The sequence below is a fragment of the Geospiza fortis genome, unplaced genomic scaffold (assembly GCF_000277835.1).
Source record: "Geospiza fortis unplaced genomic scaffold, GeoFor_1.0 scaffold112, whole genome shotgun sequence".
NCBI lineage: Eukaryota > Metazoa > Chordata > Aves > Passeriformes > Thraupidae > Geospiza > Geospiza fortis.
Genome location: NW_005054298.1, coordinates 19,767,868 through 19,780,053, shown reverse-complemented (window position 1 = coordinate 19,780,053; position 12,186 = coordinate 19,767,868). Strand labels below are relative to the sequence as shown.

Sequence of the window (12,186 nt, the reverse complement as noted above, 5' to 3'; positions counted from 1 at the left end):
TGGCCTTCCACTCATCTGTTTGTGGGCACAGTTCACTACAGATGAGGCTTTCTGCTTACTTCTCCATACAGTTTACCATCCTTCCCTTCCTGGGATCTTATGTAAACCTCATTGCTCTTACCATGATGGCAGGAATTTACCCCCTGTTTTTAGGTATATGCATAGGTCACTGTTGAAAGCCTGTAAAAAGAAGCACCTGTTTATGAGTTGGAGTTCCTGTTTCCAAAGTGGAAGTAACTGCTTATATAAATGATTAATGATTCAAGCTAGCATGATAGAATATTTCTTTTCTTCTTCTTTATCTTCTGCTTTCAGAGATTGAAAGCAGCCTTGACCCAGCAGCACCCTCAGGTAACAAATGGAGATACTGCCAAGGGACATGCAAGTGGGTTGGTTAGGACTCAGTCAGAGGAACCACGGCCACAGTCACTCCAACAGCCTGCAACTTCAACAACTGAAACACCGGTATGACAGGAGTGGGCATGGGCCTCCTACCTCCTCCTTTTATTTTGCAAATACATATATTTTTTCTATACCTTTGGTCTGTAAAATAGAGATTAACAGACTTCTCTTTTAATCAATAGCTCTATAGCAGTAAAATGTTTACAGGTCTTACATGTTCTTAAATGCTTCTAAAATCTATGATGATTTCATAACAGGTAGTATCTATCTGCTCAAATTTAGAACTAAGTCCTGATTTCTGAAGTTCATTGTTAGGAGATTCTGTGGTAGCTGAATTTTTTACAGCTGGTAAATATATATATTTGAAAAAATAAGTGTTTTTATTTTGTGTTTCTGTTGCATCTGTTTTATGTTTATTATGTTTTTGTATCGTAAGTGCACTTAGAAATTTTTTTATTGCATCAGGTGTCATGCTTGTGTTAATTTGCTTGAAGGATCTTTTCTGGGCTGCCACAGGAAGAGTTTCAGCTGTGTCATTACGGGTACTTCATCATCTCAGGCTCTGGAAGGGGGGCTCTGGTTTTAGGTGTGATTTGTTGTCCTTTTGGGATGATAGATCAGAACAGGGGAGTAAAAGACAAAACCTCTGAGTCAGACTGGAAGTGGGCATGCTGCTGGAGGAAAGATACACTTCCTGGTGAATCCTGGAGGACTGTAGCTGTTCTGTTTCTAAAAACCTTCTGGAATGTGTTTTCAAACTGCTTATAAAAATCTCAAAGAGTTATTTTCAGAATTTGTAGCCTAATATTAATTTTATAAAAGCTACACACCTGGCCCAGAACTGACAGGACTTATCTGCAATGAAAGCCTCAGTTTCTTACCCTGGCCAGTGAAATCAAATAATGTATCAAAACAAAAATGTTTGGAACAGAACAGGGGAAAAAAGTGACCCATCGTAAAAGGATCTCTTTCTTAAAGCTGCTGTTTCCCCATACTGCCTTGTGGTTTTCTAAAGAATATTTTTCAAAATATCACATAGCAGAATTTTCAAGATGAAAATTGCTGTTTGATTGTCTTGGAGTTATTTTACAATTAGTATTAATCAAAAATAGCAAGTGTTTCATTCTTAAAACATTGATTTGAGTTCCCAGGGGTTTTTTATTCTTAGCTATTTAGAATTAATGCCAAATTGATATGCCAGCTGGTACATGTTTGGGGTTTTTAATTTAAAAGGAAAACTTGCTTGCTGTGTGAGACTGAATGTGGAGATGCACCTGTGAATGTCATGTGGACCTGTCTATCTTATCTCTTTAAAGGATTTTAAGACCCATTATATTGTTACATTAAATCTTTGTCTAGGGTCTGTGTACAACTGTGAAATGAGTATAATGTATAATTTAAAGTATTGAAGTATTTTGATACTGTCATGTAATGTGGGTAGATTAAGGGAAATTGTTACTCAGTGGTAGGGAACACATGAATGAGTAGGAAATCGCTGTCTGGAGCTCCCGGGATCAGGGAGTCTCAGCACTGCCAACATTTGTCAGACAGCTTCTGTGTAGTGGGCATAAGCAATTGTGTAATTTTTCAGTTGTGACTAGGTGTGTGGGAAGAGTAAAAATTAGAAAATTCATTTCCTACTAAATGCAGCTTGAAAGCTATTTTGGATGCAATATGTTAATGTAAGATGATCAGGAGAGTAAGTATGGGTAAAAGTTTTAAAAACATCACTGTAGAGTTAAATGGGCACAGCTTTCACCTCTATGTATTTAGAAATGCCTTGAATGCTTTTCTCAAGATGTGCTGGCTGTTTATACCAGAGCTGTAGGTTAAGTCATGGCTGTTTTCAGGCATCACCAGCTCAGCCTACGCCGCAAACACCAAATACAGGCGGTCGGCGAAGAAGAGCTGCCAATGAAGACCCTGATGAGAAAAGGAGAAAGTTCTTGGAGAGAAACAGGGCTGCTGCTTCCAGGTGCCGGCAGAAACGGAAAGTCTGGGTGCAGTCATTGGAGAAAAAAGCTGAGGACCTGAGCTCACTAAATGGCCAATTACAGGTATACCTTTTATTTCAAGGAAAAATTAATAAGTTTTTTTTATTCTTACACAGTAATCCTTGATCAGTGGAGCTTAAAACTTTACATGAAATTGGAAATATAAATGGTTTTATAACTGGTGGCTCAGCTCGGGCTTGAAATTCAGAACTAGTTGCATGTAGCAGTAAAATAGAGGATAAGAACATACTCATATTTCTAGATGTGTAAATTTAAGGATCATACTCTTCTATCCTTTATTCCATGTGAAGTAACTTTCAGCCTATGATACTAAACTAAGATGACAAGATGTGTTGGAATAAACACTTATGAGCAAAGTAATAGTCTTACCTTGAACATATCTTGCTCTTAATTTGTATCATGGCCTGGGTTATTTGAGGAAGTTTTGGGCTTATTTTCTTTGGTTCTTTTCAACTTCACTTTTTTTCCTTTAAAGTGAATGTAATGCTCGTGAAAGGTGCCAGGTTGATATCAGTGGGTACTGAGGGCCTCTTTTGCCCACAGGATGGGTACAGCAGTGGCATTGCAAATTTTAACCAGCAACACCTAAAACCTATAAAGTGTACTGTAAGAGGGTAGGGCCAGTGTATGTTGCAGGTCACTTTTCCACCTCATCTGATCTCAGAAAGTCACCATGGGAATGTACTTTTCTCCGGTAGAACAATCCATGACCCTTTTGTTTAACCTGCTATTAAATATTAAAGCATACTTTCCTAATGTTTTCCAGCAGCACATAAAAAATTGGCAGAAATTATTGTTTTCAAAATAAAAAGTCTAAAAGCTTTGTTTTGAAAGTTGCTGAAAAGAAAAACTGTGAAGTGTTCACTTAGAAAATGCAAAGTGAGACATACTTTGATATGTTTAAGTGTCACTTGTTTTTCTTCATCAGAGCTGTTCACTGAGTCAAATTCACAGATCATCATCTTCCTATGAAAACTCACCTCTCCTGCTGTTTGGTATAGAAAACATCACAATTTGATCAACAGGAAAGTAGGGCATGTTGAGGTTATTTTTTACACTGTAACTTTGATTACATGATATCAGTCATCTTCATGTTCATGTCTTTAAAAATATTCAGCATCCCAGACCCTGAAATGTAAAAGATTCCTGCCTAAGTGCACACCATGAAATGGTTTCCTGTGTTCCAAGAATCATGACACTCTGCACAAGCATTAGTTAAATTTCTTGTAAATATGTATTCTTCTCACACCTGTTCAGTCTTTAGACATACTAATTTAATGCACAGCCCTCAATTAAGTCAATTAATTACATAATTATACGTAGCACTGTAGCTTAAATAATCAAAGAAAGGAGTGAAGGAGAATGAAAAAATTAGCCATAATTCAGTTTTTTTAGTGAAAGTAATGTTTGGTATCATGTGAACTGCCTTTCACATATATATACCAAGTTTTATAACAAAAAAATCACATAAGTACAATAAACAAAATGTTTACAAGTGTTAATTCAGTAACAGTGAATTCAAGAAAGATTTTCTTACAGTTACCAAAAGCAAAACTGTTAACTGTAAAGAACAGAAAAACTTGAAAAGAAAATTGGATATCAGAGAAATAATTACAATGTGCTTTATATGAAAACATTAATCAATCCTATATTTCCATAATAATAACTTGACACAGCTGATCAGCAGAGTGGGCAGTAATGACCCATGATTACTTACTTTATATTTAATAGAAAATTTAATAAGTTTGGAGTTTTGCCTTAATGCAGGTTTAGTAGTTCACATTTAGTTTAATATGTAGGTGGCCTGCTCAGCTGAAGTTGCCAAGATGTCACATTTCCAAAAGCAAGTTCATAGTGAAGCACCTGAATTGCATTGCTGCATGTAACACTTCTGACTCCATTCAGTGCTGTCACTGGCTTTCTTGTAATGTCTGTGTCAGAGATTCCCATGGCAGTGGGAAGGGCTGTAAGACTGCAAGCTCACTAACAGTACGTATCTGTTTTGCAGAGGTTTACTTTGTTGATGTATTTTTTATGTTTACTTAGTTTATTTTTTTCTTATATTAGCTTCCTGTACTTAATTTGTATGTTAACTTCTGTCAAGTTCTTCTTTTAAATGTGTGAAGGTAACTTCATTTTGAAGCAGTATTTTTCAAATATTTGCTGAAAGGAAAATTTCCATCTATTACATCACCAGTAACATATATAGGTTAGTTAGGCTGCCTTTATTATAGGTTCTGCTATGAAAGTTTTTACATGCTTCCAATATTTTGAAGGTTATTTACTGTTTTGTTTCTTGAGAACTGTGTTTTCTATTTATTGTTGACTTGTTTATTGATCTTAAATTTTATTCCTCACCTTGTGTGGCCTCTGTGCCTTGCACAGTCCTGCAAGGTATAAGAAGGTATTAACCATGCTCACAGTGGCCGCTGAGCCACACTGCAGGATCAGATGCCAAAGTGCATTATATGTTCTCTATTTGGTCCCTGTTGCTTTAATAATCTTAGAGGGTGAAGCTTTAGAAGAATGGCCTGTCTTCCTCATGAGGTCCCAGTGGGTTTTCAGTGAGCAGCAGTTGAGTGATGATTTGTACTGATGCTGAAGAAGCTGTTTAGGAAGGCTAAATTATGAAAGTATGCCCATAAGTAAAGATCCTTTCCCATAGAGGAAGTTGCCCAAAAAGGAAGCAGGAAGAACGCTGTTTAACTCAGCTGCAGGCAGTCCCCTATCCCCAGAAGTCACATTTACCTGCCTCTTATGATACTTTGAGTAATAACATATCACAAGTGTTGTCCCACACCATGCTGAGCAAGGGCTAATGTGGTCCCATGGTCCCACCTATTACATCTGCATTTTGGATACAGGGAAGAACAGGCAGATAAAAAAGAATGTGTCATACACTGTGTCCTCCCTTCGTAAGAATGCAGAAGGGAAGGCATCTTTTGAAGGATGGAATGCAGGTACAAGTCAATCTGTTTTCTCCAGAAACCTGCTTTCTAATGCTAGCACATTTTGAAATGCAGGAACATACAAATTCTTCTCAACAGCATGTGAGCTATATTATATATTTCTTTAAAGACTTGTTGATGCCTGCACTTGGTTCTATCTCACTGATGATGAGAACCTTTCCAGTGTGAAAATCTGAAATAATCTTTGTTCATGCCACCTGTTAAAAGTGTTTATTTCATGTGTTTCTTGGTAGCCTGTTTTCCACAGGTTAACCACATACATAATGACCACCACACATTCACGTGTTTTGAATGAGATGGAAGGACTTACTGTTGTCACAAGCAAATATGTATAAGAATGGGTTCTGAACAGCCCCCTTTACCAGTTAGAAGTGGTTCTTGCTGGTAATACATAAATGGCAACCATAGATTCCTTTCTGTGACATTCCCCATCCATGTGTCCAGCAGACAGAACTCTGTTCTAGTGTCACAAGTGGTGTGTGCATTGTATGTGGTACTGTTGGCACCAGTGTTGTTGTTATGGAATATACAGCTACCATTGTTCTAGAAATTACCTCAGTCTCTTTTATATAGGAATGCTGATCCGTGTTTTTCAAGTTTGCTTTAATAAGATAATATAAGATAATGTATTGCTTTTTGTATTTATGCTAGCAGTAGTCTTAATATTTTTAATACAGCTGACATTGAGTTATAAACTGTATTATAAAAGTTTTTCATAAATATATAATTTTACTTCCACAGATGAACAGCAACTTCATACTTAGATGTGCTGTTTGTATATAAAATTCTTCCTTAAAATGTGGGAGACATAATAGAAAATTTCTGCAAACCTTTTCCTGCTTGCCAGAGTTGCTTTGAACTAACAGAACTATATTTCATAGTCTTAGACACTGTTGCTTCTGTAGGTTATCAGGTGTCTCAAAACTATATCAATGTGTTTTTTTCTACCCAACCTATGTCAATTCTCTGCAGCTGCCTGCATGGTATCAAGATTTGTGGCTCCTCAGTAAATTACATGGTGAACTAAGGGCAGACAGAGCTGGAGGCAGTAGTCCTGTGCTTTCTTAACCACCTAACGTTTCAGGATATGTAATGCCACCTCGTAGAGAATTTGTGGGGCTTTTGGTTGGGTTTCTATCATTGCAAACCTTTTTGTTTGCAGTCACATTTTTCTTTCATTACAAATGTCTGTGAATCAGATTTTTGGCATCTTCCAGCTTTTGCATTTAATAAAAAGTTTCTAAAGGGTATTCCACACATAAAAGGGCTGAATAGGAAAGGAGACCTTAAGAGAATTTTGCAGGTATAAAGGCTTGAAATTTGTTGTCTTCTAAATGGAGAGAGAGGGAACACAAAAGAGGAGCTTTTCTTTGAACAGTCTGATATTTTAGTTACTTAGTGTAATTAAACCTAGTAAGTTCTGTCCTGGAAGAATTGTTTTCTTTTGGAATCCTTTAACTTGTAATTCATCTCATTTCTGGCTGCATTGCCTTATTTCTTGCTTGCAAGTGAATAGTTTTACTTTCTTGTAGTTTATTTTGCAGATAATTTCAGATGCAATCTAGTTTTCCTCTGTTGTTTTTTTTTCTTTAACTTGCTTCTAAATGTAGAAACATAAGCATTTACTAAATTATTATGTCACATTTGTGGTATCTTACAATAATATGCAAAGGTTCTTATACTTGAAGTAACATCAAGTGTTAATAGAAAAGATTTATATTCAAAATAAAATAACCCATGAAAAACACATATTGTGTCCAGATATGGGGATCACAAAGCATTACAGATAATTTGATTCATAAATATTTTTCTACTCTACAAAGTAAAAATGGGTCAATCAAAATGCCACACCATTCTTAATTTGGATTGTCACATGCAATGCAGTTACATAGCACTCCTCATCTCTGGTCACTAAGCTGCTTTCCAGGGAAGGTAAGTATTGCAGCTCTCCAGTTTACAAATGGGCAAGTTGAAGCACAAAGCAGTGAAATGACCTTGCTCAAGGTCACCCAGCAGTGGAAAGGCAGAGTCTGGAAATGAATCCAGGCACTGGATTGTGCAGGTGCTGTCTCTTAGATTGCACTGTGCTTTAGCGACATCTCCGGATTTTGTCATTATTATCAATGATTCCTTCAGAGACCATGTTTTATGTATGGCTGCCAAAATAAAAATCAGTCTGGGGATCAACCAGTATTTGCTAAATTATTTTCCACTACGTGAGATTTTCTTTTTTGAAGTCCAAGTATAAATAGAGTCACTAAAAAATTATTCTGCATTGGCTTTTTTGATTTTCTTTTCTATTTTTCCCTTTTTTTAATGTTGGCCTTGACATTTGTTAAAATGTATGGAGCTAAATGTAGGTTTACTCTGATTAGAATTCGTCACAAAACCTTCGAGAAGACTCTCACAGTAGCTGGATCATGTGAATGAGACTATATGTAGACTCTGCATCTGCAAACTGAAAAACATACATTATATTTTTTAGAAAAATTCAAGCATATCCCAGTAAATGTAACAAAGCTAGCCAAGTTTCAGCTAATATTTGTATTTTCTAAGATTTTATATATATATTTATATATATATATATATATTTGCAATATATATAAAATTGAAACTGCTTGTGTTTCAGCTACCCCTAAATGAACAACTGAAAATCCTATAAAACTTAATGCTTACCTTCAAAACGTGTATAGTTTGAGCCTGGTAAAGTACATAACTTTCTTCTCCTTTAGAATGAAGTCACCCTGCTGAGAAATGAAGTGGCACAGCTGAAACAGCTTCTTCTGGCTCATAAAGATTGCCCTGTAACTGCCATGCAGAAGAAATCTGGCTATCATAGTGAGTAATGTTCCATTACCTATAGCCTGAGGCTGCATCAATGAAATACTGCCAAAATTAACTGAATGAGCATTAAAATTGAGAAGTGCGGTTCTAATATTACATATATTACATTAAAGATCTTTTTTTATAAGCTTGAAGTTATTGGAAGACAGGAAATATTACATGATATTTAAAAATATATGTTTAAGTCAAAATTAAATTGTTACATAACATTGAAAGGTTTATGTTGGTTTAATGAATGCATATGATAATTAGCATTTAAGAACTATCAGTTACTACACCTGCTTTGGAAAATATAATTAAAGTATTAAGAGCACACGACAAACCATTTTTTATACTTTATCGTAGCCTAATACAGTGAAAGGTCCTTGTGGGTGTTTTTCCTTCATTGTAATGAGATTTCAGTAGAGGTACTATAACAGCTGTCCTCATTTACCATAACATCCAGGATCAGTCAAGCCATTAAAATAATCAGATGCAGGTTCATGGCTCCTACTGTACAATGTCTTCTAGTTTGTTTTGATATCCACATTAAATTACTTCTTTTCTATGGAGAGGGTATTTTTGAAGACAGTTCTAGTATTGAGGAGAACACTGACACTGTCAATACCAATATTTTCTAATCCAGATTTTTAAGTTGTTCTATTTACTTTTCATCCTTCCAGCATTTTAAAGGTTAATTGTGCTTTCCTGACTTGTGGCTTCCTTTTTGGCTGTGATACACAGTGCCAGAACCAGCTGCTGCTGCTGTAGAATAAATGGCCAATTTTGTCCATTGTACACAAATTTGTTACAAATAACTGAGCTGGGAATGCATTAGACAACATTCATAATATATAACCCACAGCTTTCGTTTTTATGATTTAGTGATATTTCAAGATATTTGTAAATGTGAAGATTGTTTCTGCCATATGTAGCCACTTCATTTTAATTTGCCAGTGTCAGTAATTCAGGAGAATAAAGGAACATTTTGTACTGCATGCAAACAGATCCTCAGGTGCTTGCGATAAAACTTAATAGCCACCATCTTTACTTGTAGTCATTGTAAGCAATTTCATCAGAATGGGCAATATTTTTTAATTTAAAAGATTCAGGAGATTTAGCAACTCGGTATTGCCATATATATTTAGAATACTGATTTTGTCAGTTTTGAGCTTATAAATCTTGGTCCTTTGATCTCCAGTCATTTTGACAAGACAGAAAATAGCATCTTGGAGTAAATTGGAACAGTATAGAAATACGTTTGGGATTTATATTAACAATGATTGCTGCAGGGATGAGGCCATTATGGCTCCCATCTGACAGAACAACATAATTTCATACAGAAGCTACTAGGGGGATGGCATTATGCATGCAAGGTTTTTAACAAAAAAAAAATCCCCCACAAAAAACAAACCATAGGTTTCTTAAATTTTGATGTTTTGAGGATTCATGTTCCTGAATTGGGATGTAAAATATTTCATCGTAAGTCATAAACTGTCAAAGTGATTCCATGCCAAGGATTTCTTTGTTGAAGGATTAGTGAATGGCCTGTCTAGTAGTGCTTGTTTTCAGCCCTCAGTAAAGGACTATGCTTCTGATTCAGTAAAGAATACAAAATGAATCAGACCTGAAATACTAATCAGTGGCAAAAGCCTACATTTTAGAGGAAAATAGTATTGTGCAAGGAAATTGAAAACATAGCTCAGTTTCTTGGAAAGTCTGTTGAAAGTAAAAGCTTAACATGAATGATAGTTGTAATGCCATTCCTCTGAAAGGATTTTGTCACGTTATCTCTGCATGAATATTGTTAGGAAACTATGTTGGCTAAGTGACATATCCACAGTACATTTTATGAGAGAAAAAAATTGTTTCAGTCAATGTGTTCATGAAAATGGTGTTCCTATAAAGTGTATTTAAATAAACATATTACATTCATCAAATAATCAAAGTGGAATTGCTTCAAAAATGTAGTGAGTGGTTTAACAGTCTTGTCTCTGGAAGGAATTGAAGACCTCAGCTTAAAGAGCTCCTGCAGTGCTGACTATTGTGCACTGCACGGACCACATTTTAACAGCCGAGTCCACAATTTGATGGTTTTTCATGCATTATGCCCTTAAATAGGAACAAATAATCTATCACTTGGCCTTTATTTTTACATATTTTTTATGATCTTTTGTATTTCCCAAACACATTTTTTTCTCAAGCCAAGTGAAAAGCACGACAGTGCACATAGCCCTTTCTTCTAAAATTGTTTTTGGGATCATGTTTTCCTTATTTTAAAGTCTTGTGCCTGCTTCAAAAGATGATGTCATCAGGACAGAGAAACCAGAAAAATAGATATTTTACTTTGAGTCAGCCAGCTTAAACTTTTTTATTTTCCAGGAAAGGATGCTGTTGGTTCTGACTGCATCTTCAACTGTGGATTGGGAAAGTGCTCTGTATACAAGATATCCAGATGCTGTTCATTTATTTTTCATGTTATCTTCTATGCTAGATAATTTCTAAAAGTCTTCTACAGTACTCACTGTATTGTGTTAGGATTTTCCTGGGCTTGTAGTAGGACAAAGGTGAAAATTAGTGAGAAGAAAATGTATTGTGGTATTCAGAGTTTGGGTTTTTTTAAGGGAGAAAGAGGTTTTTTTAGGTATTTTTCCATATTTTTCACAAGGACATCTTAATATTCAAGAACATTTGTTCAAAACAGAGTACAAAAGAAGATAGATAGAGGCTGCAGCATAGGGGGCGTTAAAAGGGGCAATTTGTGTTCTTTCTGTAGCTAGTCTTAAAAAGGTAGATAGAAGGTGACTAACCAGTTTCAGACCTTGAATGATTTGCACCTCTCAAACTACTGTGTTCCTGAAGCCTCTTCTGGACAGGCAATGCTTCTTCAGTACCTGCAGGGGATATTCACAAAGGACAACTCCCTGGGAAAAAGCATTTCTAGGCTTAGGTCCCTCTGCAATCCCTGCATGGCCTGATGAGAATTACCATGAGGCTTCTTCCTTGTTAGTGATTATCAGGGGAGTGAAATGAATTCAGGATCTTGTCAGTGCTTGTGTACTCACTCCTGTTTTGGTTTAGGTGGGCTTTTTCTTCTGAAGACTGAAATCCCTTCCTCTTTGTTTGCTTACCTTACTGAAAGCTATGTGTAAGCAATTCTTACTGTGGTGGTAACGCAGTTGGTAAGAAGCAAATAACAGCAGTGTTTGGCTACTTGAAAAGGTACTTTTTAGTATATCCTCAAAAGTCTGTGCCTGTTTTGGTGCTTTTTAAATCTTCCTTATAGCCCAGTCTAGCCCACATTGTATTCCATATCCATAGTGGCTTGCTCCTCATGACACAGCCTGTCTAGGAACTACGTAGCCTTCAGGAAAGTTCATGTGATGTAGCTTTGTAAATTTTCAGCCTTCTAATACTCAGCAAACATTATTTCTGTGAAATAATTTCTAATTTGGACTGTGCATTTTCCTTGATTTGAGGCAAAGCAGGAGAAGCCATTAAAAAGCTAAAATTATTATTTTTTTAATGGTTAGCTACAGTATGATTCTGTTATGTATCAGTCACACTCTTGAAATCACAGTCCTGTGTGTGGCAATTCTTTGGTCAACTAAGATAAAAAGAAAAAAGGAATCTGTCAGAATTTAAGTATGCCTTTTCTGTCTTCTTCTAAAAGCCTTTGTTCTTCATTGCCAGTCTTCAGGCTTAAGAAAACAAGCCATCTCTGTAATATGATGACTTTTAAATACCTTCTATGTTCCTTGAGTAGATTTTCTTGTTTGGTTTTAATTCTTCAAATTGAGGATTTTTTTCAGTTTTTGGCCATTGTTGCTGTAAAGTTAGGGCTACATAAGGAAGGACATTGAAAAAAATTCAAATACCTATTCTTTAGGGTGTCACCACATTTCTAAGTATTGGTTTGTAGTTATTGCAAGGATTTATGCTTCCAGTCCAGTTTATTATCATAAATAAGTGTTAGC

The 12,186-nt window shown here is 35.9% G+C and overlaps 1 protein-coding gene across 2 annotated transcripts in view; it reads left to right on the top strand.

Annotated features, from left to right (window-relative positions):
- Positions 1 to 12,186, top strand: part of ATF2 (activating transcription factor 2) — a 42,990-nt gene that overhangs the window by 25,602 nt on the left and 5,202 nt on the right. For both annotated transcript variants that reach the window (XM_031055905.1, XM_031055901.1), the window contains 3 exons: positions 316 to 465; positions 2,253 to 2,459; positions 8,119 to 8,224. In XM_031055905.1, coding sequence (XP_030911765.1) covers positions 316 to 465; positions 2,253 to 2,459; positions 8,119 to 8,224 — 463 coding nt within the window. The remainder of the gene's footprint in view (positions 1 to 315; positions 466 to 2,252; positions 2,460 to 8,118; positions 8,225 to 12,186) is intronic.